Source organism: Eurosta solidaginis, chromosome 4 (assembly GCF_040869045.1).
Source record: "Eurosta solidaginis isolate ZX-2024a chromosome 4, ASM4086904v1, whole genome shotgun sequence".
NCBI lineage: Eukaryota > Metazoa > Arthropoda > Insecta > Diptera > Tephritidae > Eurosta > Eurosta solidaginis.
Window position 1 is genome coordinate 211,043,116 of NC_090322.1, and position 17,327 is coordinate 211,060,442.

At 37.9% G+C, this 17,327-nt stretch overlaps 2 protein-coding genes across 2 annotated transcripts in view; one reads left to right on the top strand and one right to left on the bottom strand.

Annotated features, from left to right (window-relative positions):
• Positions 1–17,327, bottom strand: part of LOC137250944 (uncharacterized) — a 366,851-nt gene that overhangs the window by 160,511 nt on the left and 189,013 nt on the right. The gene's annotated exons all lie outside the window — the stretch shown is intronic.
• On the top strand, positions 200–16,922 carry Inx7 (innexin 7). The gene is made up of 4 exons (XM_067780043.1): positions 200–734; positions 6,817–6,997; positions 7,177–7,708; positions 16,347–16,922. Exons 1-4 carry the CDS (start codon positions 501–503, stop codon positions 16,678–16,680), a joined length of 1,281 nt encoding a protein of 426 aa, XP_067636144.1. The 5' UTR covers positions 200–500; the 3' UTR covers positions 16,681–16,922.

Genomic DNA, 17,327 nt, shown 5'->3' on the forward strand with positions numbered 1-17,327 from the left:
AAATGTAGAGCTCATTTCGCGCTCAATTTTATCTTATCACATATGAAACATGAAGTAAGTAATGAGAAAAATACATTGATAACACGCACATGTACAATTTAGCTCAATGTGAATAGCGTGAATTATGATGATAAAGTGTGAATTCTTGGTAGTAACATTTTTTAAAAAATAATATGGCTTGAATACCTACACGATCAACAAAAATGTTTATGTCTTTAGTTTAACATTAGCAATAATTAAAAGTGGAGTGCGCGCATTTTATTTCAATTATAATTGCTGAAATAATAAAACGAGAGACAAAATAAAAAAAAATAGATATAAAACAACAAGCGACTGAAAAGCCGTCGGCTATTACGGCGTCAAAACAAATTTTTGCTAACGTCGGCTAAATGAAATTTTTAATTTTTTGCTAATTTTGAAATTTTGCATTTCCTTTGCAGTTTTTGTGCAATTTGATGCTTTCATTTTGAAAAAAAAAAGTGTAAACAAAATCGTTAAAAATGTTGAGTACATTCAGTTCAGTGGCACCATACTTGAAATTTAATCCAAAATATGTGATAACTGACAATTTTATATTTAAATTGCATTATCGCTGGACTTTTGTAATTTTGTTGGTAGGCACCATTTTAGTGTCGTCACGTCAATATTTTGGTGAACATATCAAATGTATATCGGACACGATACCAGCGCATGTTATAAATACTTATTGCTTCTTTACGCCTACTTTTACATTGGTAAGTTATTATGCTATATACTAGATGATATCGAGTTTCTTTTTTCATTTTTTCTCTGGCCTAGTAAAATGGTAGCGAACAACAAGAGAGGCCACTTGAGTTTTCCAACTCGGCAACACTTTAACTTCTCTGTTCTATCCATTGCTGACAGAACTTCAACTATATCTTTTAGGCCCGGTTTTTCAGCACAAGTTCAACTCAGTTTGTCAGTTAAACTACGCTTAAACTTATTCTGCAGTTTTCCAGTCTACTTTAGCTAAAGTTTAAGCTTAGCTTAAGCGGCCAATATGGCAGGGTTAAACTCTAGTTAACCTATCAGTTATTTGCGTTTGTTTGCAATTTTGATTGAGTACCATTAGAGCTCATGCTGATAACCAGCATACCTCTAAAATCTGAAGAGTTGTTACGAAACAATGGCTTAACTTGAGAACCATAGTGTACTCAGCAAAAGAAGGAAATGTTTATAAAGCAAATAATGCTATTACTTAAGATGAAAAAATGATCGTTCTCAACTTGTGGTTTTTTCACTGGACTCAAGTGTAAGATTCCAATACTACAGTATTTTCACGAAAATAAAATAAAATATATTTAATTTATTTTTGATTAATTACGCTTCATTGCTGCTATCAACCAGGTGTTTATTTCTCACAATAAACAGCTGTCGGTTTTGGTGGTACCACCTTGCAAATTTTTTTTCAACTTCACTCAACTGGAGAAACATGTCGAATATTCATTTGAGAACTGCATATTTCTCAAAATCTCTCAAAGGTTGGATAATAATTTGAAAATGCTAATGATGTTGGAGATAAACTCGAGACCTATAAATTTTTCAAAATTTCTCAAAAGTTGGATAGTGATTGGAGAATGAAGTTGGATATCAACTTGAGAACTATCTGATTTAAGAATAACTAGATACTGATGTTGGATATCACCTCCGGAACTAGATATGTATATATTTCGCTGGTGAAATATCTTTTAAGTTTTTGTTGGGAAAGCAAAATCCATGTTATTATTTAGATAACAAAATACCAATGTTGGCGTATAAAAAGGTCTACCACAAAAGCGGCCTAAAACAATGACTGAAAAACTACTCAGTAGTTTAACTGGATATTAAATTTGATAATGGTTTAAGCAAGCTAAGTTTAAGCTTAGCTTAACCAACTACTGAAAAACCGGGCCTTACAATGCGTGGTCTTTTTTGGATAACAACATAACTATCGCATTGACTACAAAATAGCTACATGTGAAATATGTAAATATATAATATGCCAGCACTTAAATGAAACCAACTGCAAACTGACATCTGTGAACGACGAACGACTATAGCCCCAGCGGGTTAGGTGGTTAGAATATACCCACGGTAGGTATGCCTGTCATAAGAGGCGACTAAAATACCAAATAGATTCAAGAGGTTGCCAGCGTAATATATAGCTTCTCCAATCCAATTGTCAACCTCACCTATCCGCGGCGAATCTGGTTTCATTAACAGCAGCGGCTCTGGCGATATCGAACTCCTCATGGAGCTAGGGGGTGGGAGGGCGTTATGGCCTAGATGGTCGCATGTGGTCATAAAAAATCGTTCCGGAGATGGTCGGGGCTTGGTACCGGAACGTACCGGATATGCATCCGGCGAAGTACCATCAACATCGATAACACTCCTCAATGCCTTCTAGGAGTGTCCTTATCGCTACAGCAACAACAACAACAACGACTATAACTCGGCAGTCATAGTTATTTGCACTCAATTTGACTGTTGCTGCTTACACCAACAACACCGACATAGTGCAATACAACGGAGCAGCAACAGCTAAGTGTCAACTTTAAGTCGTTGTTGTTGTTGTGGCAGAGCTTCGCCCCATCCAATAGGTGTGACGAGATCACAAATTGTCATCAATATCCTCTAACGGGAGTCCAAGTAGACTTGCTGTTTCAACAGGGGTGGACCATAATGAGAGGGGTGTTAGAGGCGTTGGTTCCACATTACAATTTAAGAGATGGTTGGTGTCATGTGGGGACACATTGCAAGCAGGGCATACATTTTGTATGTGGGGGTTGAATCTGGATAGATAAGAGTTTAACCTGTTACAGTATCCAGATCGTAGTTCGTTGTCGTCAGTTCAGCAGTTGGCTTCATTTAAGTGTTGACATATTTCATATGCATTCTACATGTGATTAGACAATGTGGTAGTCGCTGTGATGACACAAAAAGTGACTTTGCATTAAAGATTATAAAGTCGAAATTCCATTGCTATGGCTACTTCATGGTCAGCAATGGAAACCCAAGGTATGTGCATTATGAATTCATACAAGTGAAAAATCTTCTATTCGTCCATTGCCATACCTACCTGTCAAATAATAGCTCCCTGTCGCGAATGACCAGAGAATGGAAGAAATGTTTGGTTTTTGCGCGCTTTTTAAAATGTCGCATAGGTCCCTAAAATGAAGAGAATTTGTTCTGTGTAGCTTTACAAGCATCCATGGAGCATTTAAGAATATCATGTCTGGCGAATTCGAGAAGACCGTGTGTAGTTTGAGAGTCAAAGCGACTCTGCCCCAAGGGATATTCTGTCTTCTTCTCTCTATACTGTGGTAAAAAAAGAGCTTCTGGTGGCGCTAATAACCACTTACGCCGAATAACCTCGTAAAATAAACTGGTTCTTTTACGAAACACGATCCCCGTTTTCAGGTATTCCTACTTTGAAGGATTGCCGTTGGTCCTTTGAGTGTTTAATTTCAAGGTAATGTTCAGGACAGGAAATACCGAATTCGAAGTATAAGGCTAAAAAATATCGGCTGCCCTTTACAGAAGGACAGGAGTCGAACACTCTTGCTATAATTTGTACACTTGGTTTTATAAGCCAATTCCGCTCTACCAGGTGCCGGTTTCGCGCAATGCACTGGACACCGCAATTTCGGCAGGAGTCGCAGACCCTTGCCAAAGGATTTTCACTAAGTATGATCTGGTGCTATAGCCCATTGCGCTCTATAGAGTACCCGTACTGCGAAACGCACTGGACACGTCGAGGACAGTACTAGTTGGTATCAGGTGCGCTCTTAGAACAACACCTATATTGGGACTGAATATCATGCTGAGTATACATTAAGCCGGGTTGATTTATTAACCTATATCGCGCCATCGATTTTTCGATAGGTTTTGGGCTCAGGAAAAAAAAGTTACACTAAGCATACCCAAAAAAATAATTTTGGAGCCTGGAAAATTTGAGTTTTTTGACTTTTTTCTTTTATTTTTAAGATTTTTTTCATGACCTACTTAAAAAAATTTCACTTGATTTTAAAATTTTTATGTATACCCTGTCCGACTCAAAATTGTCCGCCAAAAACTTTGGCGATAACAGTTTTTGAAAAAAAAAATATTTTTTGGGTTTTGAGGAGTGTTTTGGTGAAAACATTTATTTTTTCGCCATTTGTTTTAAGGGTTTCTTCAGAAACGTGTAAAAGTGTTGCCGATGAAAATGAATGTGTCTCATAGTTCCTATCCCACTTAAAATTATGCGATAAAAACGTTGGCATTAACAGTTTTGGTAAAATTTGATGTTGCTAGCTGTTAAAATGAGGCAGAAATGGGGAAGAAATGGCGAAAACCCTCTTATTGAACAATCGATTGTATGGGAGGTATATGCTATAGTGGTCCGATACGGTCGATTCCGACAAATGTCAAATCGCCCATCAAAATATGCCTGCTTACCAAATTTCATTAAGATATCTCAAAAATTGAGGGACTAGTTTGCGTTCAAACAAACGGACAGAAGGACAGACGGACGGACGGACGGACATGGCTAAACCAACTCAGCTCGTCCCCTGATCATTTTGGTATACTTATTGGTGGGTCTAACTGAAACATATATGTACATAGAAAATGATTTGGAGCCTTGAAAATGAAAAAAATCGATTTCGACCAAAACAAGTCCCAAAAACCAAAAAAATTTTTTTTTTTTAAACTGTTAATGCCAACGATTTTATCGCATAAATTTAAGTGGGATAGGAGCTATGAGACAAATTCGTTTTCATCGGCAACACTTTTGTACTTTTCTGAAGAAACCCTTAAAAACAAATGGCGAAAAATAAATTTTTTTACCAAAACAATCCTCAAAACCCAAATAATATTTATTTTTTTTTTTTTTTCAAAAAACTGTTATCGCCAAAGATTTTGGCGGACAATTTTGAGTCGGACAGGATATACATGAAAATTTGAAAATCAAATGAAAATTTTTTAAGTATGTCATGAAAAAAACCTTAAAAATCAAAGAAAAAAGTCAAAAAACTCAAATTTTGCAGGCTCGAAATTTATTTTTTTGGGTATGCTTAGTGGAACTTCTTTTCCTGAGCTAAAAACCTATCGAAAAATCGATAGCGCGATATGGGTTGACTTTCGTCCATGCAAATCAACCCAGCTTAGTATACATCCTGTGGCTGTTTCTAGCCAAGCAGGTAGGACCAGATCGTAGATGTGGTCTCGTTATATTGGATATCACCCTTCTGACTTTGAGCGTCTTGCCTTTATTAGGTCATCCGTTTCTTTGCTGCTACCAATATTTCTGCGAACTAGTACCCAAACTAGTGTGAAGGTCGCCAAGTTAGCTGCTTCGTGTGGTTATCTGATGACACACATTATCCTGATTCTCTCTAGATAAAATAAGTTGTTCTTACATTATAGGTTCAAAGTTAACTGATGCTATTCACTTTAAAAATTTTAAATCCATGGCTATTCTGTAGTGATCGAGTCTAAGCAAATCAACCTTCCTATGCGTTACAACATTGGTATTGGCTTTGTTGCATCATTATCGTCCCTATGTGCGGGCGATCTGACCAAGAACGCAAGTCATTTGACGTGAAATGAACCCGTCGAGAAGCATGACTTGCAATTTCGAGGCATTGACAAAAATAAGCCTTCTCTGTGAAATTTAGTCAGTGCCAATAGGAGCAAAGCCAATTTATATGTTAATTTCAAACATTTTACCCTAGATCTACTACGTTTGGTAGTACCTTCATGACCTGCTTTGAGCAAGTAAGGAGTGTACAAACAAATATTTCATCGACTGTTAAGCAGAGCTGTGATTTGCTGATAGATAGCAGAAATGGCAAAATTTTCTTGACATCTAGTATCAGAGGTATTATAAAAGGTCAACGAACCTAATAATGACTTTGTTCTACTTAGAGGGGCATACATTTCAGATTTACAAAAATTTTAGGCAATTTCAAACTGGGAGAGTTCTGACCGAGCTTCCAACAATGTGTATGCCTATAAAATCGTTCTTACTAATGGAACGATTCTGTGTTTTTACACTCTAGGCAGATATTTTGTGTTAACTGTTATAAAATATATATATATATTCACCGGGGCGGGTCGATTTGTGGGGAGACAAAAAATCGCCCATTGCTCTGTGAAAATCATATTCTAGGGATCAAAATAAGAAACTTTGCCGAAGGAACCATACCTCTAAAACGAATTCTGATGTCCCCCCCCCCCCCCATAAATGTTTGTATGGTGAACCCCCAGGGGGTTCCAGGGGGTGTGCCACTGGCATCGGTGGGTCGGGCCTCCAAAGTTAGTGGGGGTCGGTCATACATTTGGACTCGATTGGAGCACTCTAAATGGGTAAAAGTGGGATTTTTCAAAATTTACCCCTACCCAAAAGTTCGACCCAAATTGGGGGGGGGGGGGGGGCGCATCAGAATTCGTTTTAGAGGTATGGTTCCTTCGGCAAAGTTTTTTACTTTGATTCCTAGAATACGATTTTCACAGAGCAATGAGCGATTTTTAAATCGACCCGCCCTAATATTCACGTATTCTTCACAAAGTAATAATTTATATATGCAGCCCAATGAAGAAAGGTGATCTCAGCAAAAGAAGCAGAAGTTGAAAGATATAAAAATTTTAACTGACCCTGCAACTTATTTTAATATCCCGTTACTAACAAGGCTAACTCAATACAAGGCGATGGCATGACATCAATCTGATGACGCTTGCTCTTGCGATTTGATATCACCTTGTATGTATCAGCCTAAGTCTGATCATTTTGTTTTTAACATTTTCACAAGTTTCATGCATTTATTTACGCAGGTTCGTCATCTAAATAACACTGCTTTGGATAAAGGTTTTATTTTTCAACCTGGCATTGGACCAGAAGAGTCTCAGAATGAAGAAGTCAAGCGTCACGCCTACTATCAATGGGTGCCTTTTGTGCTCTTTGGGCAAGCATTGCTCTTTTACATGCCGCACTCTTTGTGGAAAACTTTTGAAGGTAATCAATCACTGTTTTTAACAAATAACTAATTTTCTTTCATGTCACAAATGTCTCGTAAAATTTTGCAAATCTGCGTAAATTTTTGTGGCTTTTACGACATCAAAAAGGCAATTAAAAGTTTCTTTGAATCGCTCTTCTGTTTTCCAATCTTAAATTGTTCCCCTCCTTCATTTTAGGCGGTCGCATCAAGGCACTCGTTTTCGGTTTGCGCATGGTTGGACTAACACGTTATTTAAAGAATGACAGCCTACAGATTGGCAAATTGAATGTACCATCAATGGATGAGGCGGAGTCACGTGTAAAGCATATACGACGCGCTATGATCGATCGCATGCGCATAAATCAATCGTGGGGCGCGCAACTTGCCTTAACAGAAGTTCTCAATTTTTTAAATATTCTTTTGCAAATTTATGCGACGAATCGATTTTTGGGTGGCGCATTCTACAATTTGGGTATTCAAGTATTGAACGAGCGTTGGACAAACAAAATGGATGCTCTTGATATTGTTTTTCCCAAAGTTACAAAATGTCATTTTCGCAAATTTGGCGCAAGTGGCTCTCTACAGATGCATGACACATTGTGTGTTATGGCATTAAATATTGTCAACGAGAAAATTTATTCCATACTTTGGTTTTGGTATTTGTTTGTGTTGATAATGACGTTATTGGGATTAGTTTGGCGTGCATTCACATTTGTTTTTTATAAAAAGTGAGTACATATAAATCTGTTTATCTCGTAATTGTTTATTTTTATAAAAGAATGTATGTCGTATTGAAACCATTTGTTCAATGACAACAAATTAACACATTTTTCTTCACACTTACGCGGCCAAAAAAAAATCCTGTTTATAGTGAATGAATCATGAGAATCGGCAAATTTATTACTACAGCTTTTACAACACTTTAGTTTTTCTCCTAATATTCGATAGTCCAGACAGCAGTTGTTTTCTTGTACAACTTATGATTAAATACCATCCCAACTAAAACGCTCAATTCAACAGAATTAAGTTAGGTTTAAGTGGGTTTCGCTTTCACCTCCCTTGCATTGGCGCTTAACCACTTAATCGATTTTGGCTGTTTCGTAACAAATTACGCCAGCTATCCCTGTTTCGCTAGTTGACGCAAATTGGTAGCACCAACCGAGGTAAAGTCATCCTATATCTGAACAAGAGGTAATTTCCCCCTTACTCTGCTTCTAAATGGTGGTGTCGATTGAAAATTTCTTAGCCGATGCGCCATCGTCTACTCATTTAGCATGACATAGCCAGCGAAGCCTTTGGGCTTTTATCCACTGCACTATCTTCATAACTTCGTAGAGTTTATACAGCTCATCATCATATCCCTTCGATACTCGCCGTCGCTGTCATTGGTAGGACCAAAGAACACTTCAAGAGCCATCTACACCGTCCACGATTACGAGCCATAGATCAGGAGAGATATGATGAGCGGCTTATAGAGCATGGTTTGCTTGGATGACACCAAGTACTTCTTCTCAAAGACCCACTTTTTGCCCCTTTATTCATTCCAGAGTTCAGGGCGCGTTTGTCAAGGCCAATGATATCAATATCATTAGAATACACCAGCAATTGTACGCCCTTAAAATACACTGTGCTATCACGGTTTATTTCTGCTGCCAGATTGAAGTTGTTAAGTTTAAGAAATCGCTTGAAAAGGAGTGAACTTGCCTGAGTCTCGTTTGGTTTAGAATGGCTCGGAGAAGTCCTTACAAGACCCTAAAGATCTGGTGGTAGTGCTCAACGTCATTTCGCAAACCCTTACTAACTTTGCATGGAACTTAAAATCAGAAATAGCAGCATACGAGCAACTTCATCTCATGCTGTCAAAGGCTGCTTTGATGGTAAAAAAATGTAGGCATGGTCGATTTCTTATCGTGAAACTTGGTCTGAATCTGGCGCGTCGTGAAAATGTGGTCAAAGCAGATTTACCGGATTTTAAGCAGCACTGATAAAGTCCAATCAGTTCATTCCCTTTGGGCTTCAGTCTTTCGCACATTACGCTAGATAGAACTTTATCAGCGATATTAAGCAGTCTTATTCCGCCGTAATTCGCGTGGTTTGTGGGATCGCCTTTCTTGTGAATTCAGCAGAGCAGACCTTAATTACAATCTGGAGGCAAACGGTCATCCGACCATATTATGCATAGGAGTTGATGCATGCTCTTTAACAACTATTCGTCTCCGTGTTTGAACAGCTATAGTCACTCAATACCCGGCGTCCTGTTATTTTTTAGCCAGGATATGGATATGGCCATTCTTAATTCGTCGTATTCGAGTGCCGAAACGTGTTTTCTAACATCGGCGATAAGGGTATCGGGTTCGTCTTCTCCGTCCCTAGTTAGCAATGTTCTCTCCATTACTTAAGCAGTTTCCAAGTCACCAGGGCCGCGGTCGTAAAACCTTCCGTGATCCGCCGGATTTTACGGTAGAATTTTCCGGCATTATTCCTATTAGCCAGCATCTGAAGCTCGTCACACTGAAACTGTTTTGCCGCACGCTTTTTTTCCTTCTAAACAGGCGTATATTTCTTCTTCGTGTGACGATAACGATCCAATATACCGCGCGTACGTACACAGCGTGCCCTATGGGAAGCTTTGGTGTCAGAAGCGGCAGAACGTTATGACAGGGAAATAAACTGGTTTGCAAAATCTGGCGTTAAAGTCACCCAGCATGATTTTAATATCATGGCGGGGGACGCATCCTAATCTTTTCTAGTTTCTCGTAAAAGGAGTCCTAATTCTTTTCTTCCCCATCGCGTATTGGTGCGTAAGCGCATATGAACGAGATACTAGCTGGGTATTTGTTTAACATCTATATACATATCCACTTAAAGTTTATATCGACTGCCAAGTGCATAACTTTATCTACATTCTGAAATTGTTGCTCAGAAAATAAGTACTGCCTAATTTCAGTATGCATTATACTCAACTGCAACTGAAATGTTTCTCTCCATTTTATCTCTTCACCATTGCCCACTTCTATGACCGAAAAGTTAATGTGTTCACGATTCATCGCAACCAATTCAACTATAGGTTATACCAAGGACCAACAAAGGTTCGTGTATCTGCTATTAAGCCCACCCGCTTTGTAGCTAGTTATTTAACCACTGCCGCGAGTCTTCAATAATTTCCGCTAGATGGGTCTCCCAAACATTACCTGAGTGATGATAAGAGTTTTTTTACCCGCAAATGTCGAACAAAAAACACGGCTACTATCACGTATCTAGAATCTAGGTCGTCGTGCAGGCTATTAAGAGAAAGGTACTATCCTTCTTGGCTGCTACGAAACAAAAATTACAACTCTACACAATGTAGTATCATACAAAGCCAATTTTTTGCTTCTAGTCATCTCTCTGCGAAAAGAGTTGACCTGTATTGCATCTTACATACATGTGATCGCCTAAGTCCTATCAGTTTACATGCGACTCATTTAGGCGATTATTCCAGATGCAATACCAAAGGTTATTTTATGTCATTTTTAGCTCGGACTGGTACAGAAACTTCTGCAAACTTAGAACTCCCTATAACTTTTTAGTAATGACACAATATGCTTTAAATAAATTATTTTTGAATCGGTGTTTCAGGAATTTTTTTATACTCAGTTGAGCAGAGCTCACAGAGTATATTAAGTTTGATTGGATAACGGTTGGTTGTACATATATAAAGGAATCGAGATAGATATAGACTTCCATATATCAAAATAATCAGGATCGAAAAAAAATTTGATTGAGCCATGTCCGTCCGTCCGTCCGTCCGTCCGTCCGTTAACACGATAACTTGAGTAAATTTTGAGGTATCTTGCTGAAATTTGGCACGTAGGTTCCTGAGCACTCTTCTCAGATCGCTATTTAAAATGAACGATATCGGACAATAACCACGCCCACTTTTTCGATATCGAAAATTTCGAAAAACCGAAAAAATGTGATAATTCATTGCCAAAGGTGGTTAAAGCGATGAAACTTGGTAGATGGGTTGACGTTATGACGCAGAATAGAAAATTAGTAAGATTTTGGACAATGGGCGTGGCACCGCCCACTTTTACAAGAAGGTAATTTAAAAGTTTTGCAAGCTGTAATTTGGCAGTCGTTGAAGATATCATGATGAAATTTGGCAGGAACGTTACTACTATTACTATATATGCGCCAAATAAAAATTAACAAAATTGGATGAAGAACACGCCCACTTTTTAAAAAAAAAATTTTTAAATTAAAATTTTAACAAAAAATTTAATATCTTTACTGTATATAAGTAAATTAAGTCAAAATTCAACTCCAGTAATGATATGATGCAACAAAATACAAAAATAAAAGAAAATTTCAAAATGGGCGTGGCTCTGCCCATTTTCATTTAGTTTTTCTATAATACTTTTAATGCTATAAGTCGAACAAAAATTTACCAATCCTTCTCAAATTTGATAGAAGCATAGATTCTGTGACGGTAACTGTTCTCTGTGAAAATGGGCGAAATCGGTGGAAGCCACGCCCAGTTTTTATACACAGTCCACCGTCTGTCCTTCCGCTCGGCCGTTAACACAATAACTTGAGCAAAAACCGATATATCTTTACTAAACTTAGCCCACATACTTATCTGAACTCACTTTATCTTGGTATAAAAAATGGCCGAAATCCGACCATAACCACGCCCACTTTATCGATATCGAAAATTACGAAAAATGAAAAAAATGCCATAATTCTATACCAACTACGAAAAAAGGGATGAAACATGGTAACTGGATTGGTTTATTGACGCAAAATATAACTTTGGAAAAAACTTTGTAAAATGGGTGTGACACCTACCATATTAAGTAGAAGAAAATGAAAAAGTTCTACAAGGCGAAATCAACAGCCCTTGGAATCTTGGCAGGAATACTATTAGTGGTATTGCATATATAAATAAATTAGCAGTACCCGACATATGATTTTCTGGATCACCTGGTCCACATTTTGGTCGATATCGCGAGAACGCCTTCACATATACATCAAAGGGCCAGTCGCTTTTAAAACCCTTACTAATACTTTTAACTTGATATCCATATCGTACAAATACATTCTAGAGTCACCCTGGCCCACCCTAATGGCGATATCTCGAAAAGGCGTCCACCTATAGACCTAATGCCCACTCCCTCTTAAGATGCTCAGTAACATCTTTCGTTTGATACCCATATCGTACAAACATTCTAGAGTCACCCCTGGCCCACCCTAATGGCGATATCTCGAAAAGGTGTCCACCTATAGACCTAATGTCCACTCCCTCTTAAAATGCTCAGTAACACCTTTCGTTTGATACCCATATCGTACAAACATTCTAGAGTCACCCCTGGCCCACCCTAATGGCGATATCTCGAAAAGGCGTCCACCTATAGACCTAATGCCCACTCCCTCTTAAAATGCTCAGTAACACCTTTCGTTTGATACCCATATCGTACAAACATTCTAGAGTCACCCCTGGCCCACCCTAATGGCGATATCTCGAAAAGGCGTCCACCTATAGACCTAATGCCCACTCCCTCTTAAAATGCTCAGTAACACCTTTCGTTTGATACCCATATCGTACAAACATTCTAGAGTCACCCTTGGTCCACCTTTATGGCGATATCTCGAAAAGTCGTCCACCTATAGAACTAAGGATTACTCCCTTTTAAAATTCTCATTACCACCTTTCATTTGATACCCATATCGTACAAACACATTCTAGAGTCACCCTGGCCCACCCTAATGGCGATATCTCGAAAAGGCGTCCACCTATAGACCTAATGCCCACTCCCTCTTAAAATGCTCAGTAACACCTTTCGTTTGATACCCATATCGTACAAACATTCTAGAGTCACCCCTGGCCCACCCTAATGGCGATATCTCGAAAAGGCGTCCACCTATAGACCTACTACCCACTCCCTCTTCAAATGCTCAGTAACACCTTTCGTTTGATACCCATATCGTACAATCATTCTAGAGTCACCCCTGGCCCACCCTAAAGGCGATATCTCGAAAAGGCGTCCACCTATAGACCTAATGCCCACTCCCCCTTAAAATGCTCAGTAACACCTTTCGTTTGATACCCATATCGTACAAACATTCTAGAGTCACCCCTGGCCCACCCTAATGGCGATATCTCGAAAAGGCATCCACCTATAGACCTAATGCCCACTCCCTCTTAAAATGCTCAGTAACACCTTTCGTTTGATACCCATATCGTACAAACATTCTAGAGTCACCCTTGGTCCACCTTTATGGCGATATCTCGAAAAGGCGTCCACCTATAGAACTAAGGATTACTCCCTTTTAAAATACTCATTACCATCTTTCATTTGATACCCATATCATACAAACACATTCTAGAGTCACCCCTGGCCCACCCTAATGGCGACATTTCGAAAAGGCGTCCACCTATAGACCTAATGCCCACTCCCTCTTAAAATGCTCAGTAACACCTTTCATTTGATACCCATATCGTAACGCATTCTAGAGTCAGCCCTGATATCCCTAAATGGCGTCCATCCATAGAACTATGGCCTACTCTCTCTTAAAATACTCTTTAATACCTTCCATTTGATACACATGTCATACAACCACATTCCAGGGTTACCCTAGGTTCATTTTCCTACATGGTGATTTTCCTTATTTTGTCTCCATAGCTCTCAACTGAGTATGTAATGTTCGGTTACACCCGAACTTAGCCTTCCTTACTTGTTTATAATATATTAGCTTCTGAAGACAAACCTTAAACAACGTTAAAAATGAATACGAACAAAGAGCTACGTAAAAATTGTTTGTACATTTCGACGAATAATCCCAATGTTACTTACAAAAAGGGGGCGAAACTCACAGTATCATCCTATGACACTGTCCAAAGATCGGTTTTGCCCTTCAAGGAAGGTGGTTTAGTGAAGGACAAGCCAAGAAATGGTCGCCCAAAGCGATCAGCGGAGGCCCAGTTGGAGAAAATGTCCATGTCAACGAGAGATGTTGCCAAAATATCCAAGACCACACATGTGCAAGTCACACAAATTAAGCAGAGAAATGCTATTAAAACGTACAAAAAGAAAAAATTTACAAAACGAAGTGAAGTCAAAAAGCATTTTCCTTTCACGTAAACTTTTTGGGACCAAATTGGCAAACAAAAATTGTTTTGTGAATATGAACGACGAAACGTACTTGAAAATGGATCTGAGAACGTTGCCAGGTACTCAGTCTACTTGCAGTCTGGAGAGGGCATTCCTGGTTCTGATTTGGCAAGCTATTTACGAATCCACGCCGTTCTTTACGATTGGAATCATCTATGCAGGAATTTACGTGAAAGAATATGTTTAAAAACCTCTCTTGCCATTCCTACGTCGTCGTAGTGGTTCAATTATATTTTGGGCAGATTGGCTCCAGCACATTACGCACGTGTCACCCAAAAGTGTTTCGAAGATAAAAATATAATTTGCGTTGGGTAAACCTTAGGTCCACCCAACCAAATGGGCTCCGATGAAAGCAAAGCTTTTAAAAATATGGAAACGAACAAAAACCGTTACGAAAGTACAAAAACTGTGGCCAACGGTAGATCTAAAGTTGTATAACACCATTGTGCAAAACTTGAGGTCGGGTCTCTGTAGAAAAATTCGTTCATAAGGACAGCAAAGGTTAACTTAATGATGTTTCTTTACATGTCATTGGTAAAAATATGTATTTCTATACTAATAAAAACAAAAGTAAAAGAAAAGTAACTGTTACTTATTTTTTTAATTTGCAGAACTTTTTGCACGAGTTTTTCTCTTCAACTCTCAGAGTTGTTGATATACACACACCGGTATTCGAAATATGGGAAGATAAAGTGCTCGGGTATATTACCTTTGCTCAATCTGTTATGTATATGATACCGTAATATAATAAGATTCATCTAAAATGGGAACGTAGAAAGTATCATAGCAATTAAAAAAGTCGATATATTTTTTTCGTTATATTATATTATACTAGCAGACTCGGAAGACGTAGTTCTGCCCTAACATTGGTTTATCTGCATAAGTTTTTAGAGGTTTTTACCTCTTACTCTCCCTTCTACTCTCTCCCTTTTTCCTTGTCCTTTTATTCACTCCTCCGTCTGACTTTTTCTTTCTATGCGTCTCTTTCTCCCTCTCCGTCTTTTCACTCTCTTTTTTCCTGTTCCATCTATCCCTCTCTCTCTATCTCCATCTAAATCTATCTCTTTCTCAGTCTCTTTCTCCTTCCCTCTTTTCTCTTCTCCCTTGTTCTTATTCTTCTACATCTTTTATTCTCAGTTCCAGTTTCAGTTCCAGCCCAAAAGACCCAGTGCCAGCCCTAATCCCATTTCTAGTCGCACTCTTCAGTTTGGCACGAAACTACTTAGCAAATTTTAATAAAATCGGGGAAATGGTTTCGGAGTCCATAACCTACATACAAACATACATCCTTATTTATATGTATAGAGATACACAGATTAAATCTCCTTAGTGCACAAACATTAGCATATACATACAAACATACCAAAAAATAGAACGTTTGTTTAAGAATTTGAACGAAATGTTTGAAATTTTTAACGAAAGAGTATTTTTCAAGAGATGTATGCATTCTTAACCCTTTATGTTGCATTAACTTGGCAACGCATAAATATGTACAAACATAGATATGTTAAGCTGTTATGAAATGAAAATACATACACACATCCGTACATAACTATAAATGTACTCCCGAAGTTAAATAATGTATGTATGTATGTGAAGCTGCTCCACTCAAAGCAAGTTTGCCCGCTCAGATCACCGCGAACAAACACACTCACTGGAAAAAATTTACTTTTGTTTAAACAATTTTAATCATATTAGAAAGGAATCAATTATTTTTTTTATGCAGAACGAACGTTAATATTTCCAAGTTTTACTGCAAAGAAGAATTATTAAAATCGATCCATCCGTTTTATGACTTTTTACTTTATTTTGGCAATTTGCCTCGTCCCTATAATATATACCTTCATGTTATATTGAAAAGGTCCATCACGCGTAGTTAAGCTTTCAAATTCAAAAAACCGTTTTAAAATCGGAGCATTCCGTGTGAAGTGATGGGCGTACAATAACATTTAGTGACTTTATTTTATAAGACTTATAGATATGAAATATTATATTGCAGACACCTATTTATCAAGAGACTGCTTAAAAGTATAATCGTCCTGTTATTGCTCCAGGTTCAAAAGCGACCATAACATCTTAACACCTTCATGTTTTTTAGTTATCTCTATAAAATTTACCCTCTTAATTTAAATTATTTTGTTAGAATATTTATATAAGAGTTAGACATTTCCATTAAAATTATATTATCAGTAAAATTCATTTTTTTCCTTAGCGTACGTTTTACGAAATTCACCTTCGCTTATTTTGCGAAACCTGGGCGCATTGATGAACACGAACTGGCGGCTGTTGTCCAAAAGTGCAACTTTTCAAACTGGATGTTCTTATTCTTTCTACGAAGCAATCTCTCTGAGTTTCTTTTCAAACGTGTAATCTTTCATTTGGCCAGCGAATTGCCCGATCCAGAGAAGGATAATAATATCAATGCCTATTTAGACAGAGAACACTCTGCGGCTACTGCCGGACCTAGTAGAGTGGGGGACAAAGTTTGCCTGGACGATGTCGATACACCACTTTTGATCAACAAAACTAGTGTTAAAATTGATTAACATATTTCTACCACTAAGTAAGCTGTGCATTTTAACTTTTAAGAGCGTAACTTTTATGTATTTCTTTGCAATTTTATTTTAACTTATTTTTTTTACGATTGTAAATAAAACTCAAACTAACTAGGTTATCGAATAATAAATTTTTTTATGTACATTCGCAAATTTTTAGTTGACCTGGCTAAAAATCTCTATCACTCTCTATATCATCGAATAGACTACAACTTTACTACTTTCTCTTCCATTTCTCCTTTTATTGCCTTTATCTCCACTCCCTCTCATTCTAATTCTTCCTCTCACTCCCAAGCCCATTCCCTCTTCCACAACCACCTCATTTCCCCTCCCAATCTCGTTCCTATTCCTACTTTTACTCCCTCTGCCACTCCATCTCTCCCATCCTAACCTTATATATTATTTCTAATTGCTGTTTTTATGTACTGGTTCTTGTTTCGCTCTTATTTGGCATCCAAATCTATAAATAAAGTTTTGGTTTTAAAGATGGAGATTCGGCTCGTTACTTCATATATGGAATCTACATATATACGAAATATTGGATACCCGCTTCAAATCCGTGCCAATTTGACAAAACAACCTATTTCGAGTTAAGATAAATGAGATATTTTGGCTTCTTAACAAAAATCCGTGCCAAA

Bases quoted from the DNA above. Each gene is read 5' to 3' on its own strand.
- Inx7 (XM_067780043.1), top strand. From the start codon at position 501: ATGTTGAGTACATTCAGTTCAGTGGCACCATACTTGAAATTTAATCCA. The intron at 735-6,816 runs GTAAGTTATTAT...TTATTTACGCAG, and splicing joins TTACGCCTACTTTTACATTG to GTTCGTCATCTAAATAACAC. The intron at 6,998-7,176 runs GTAATCAATCAC...CCTTCATTTTAG, and splicing joins TTTGTGGAAAACTTTTGAAG to GCGGTCGCATCAAGGCACTC.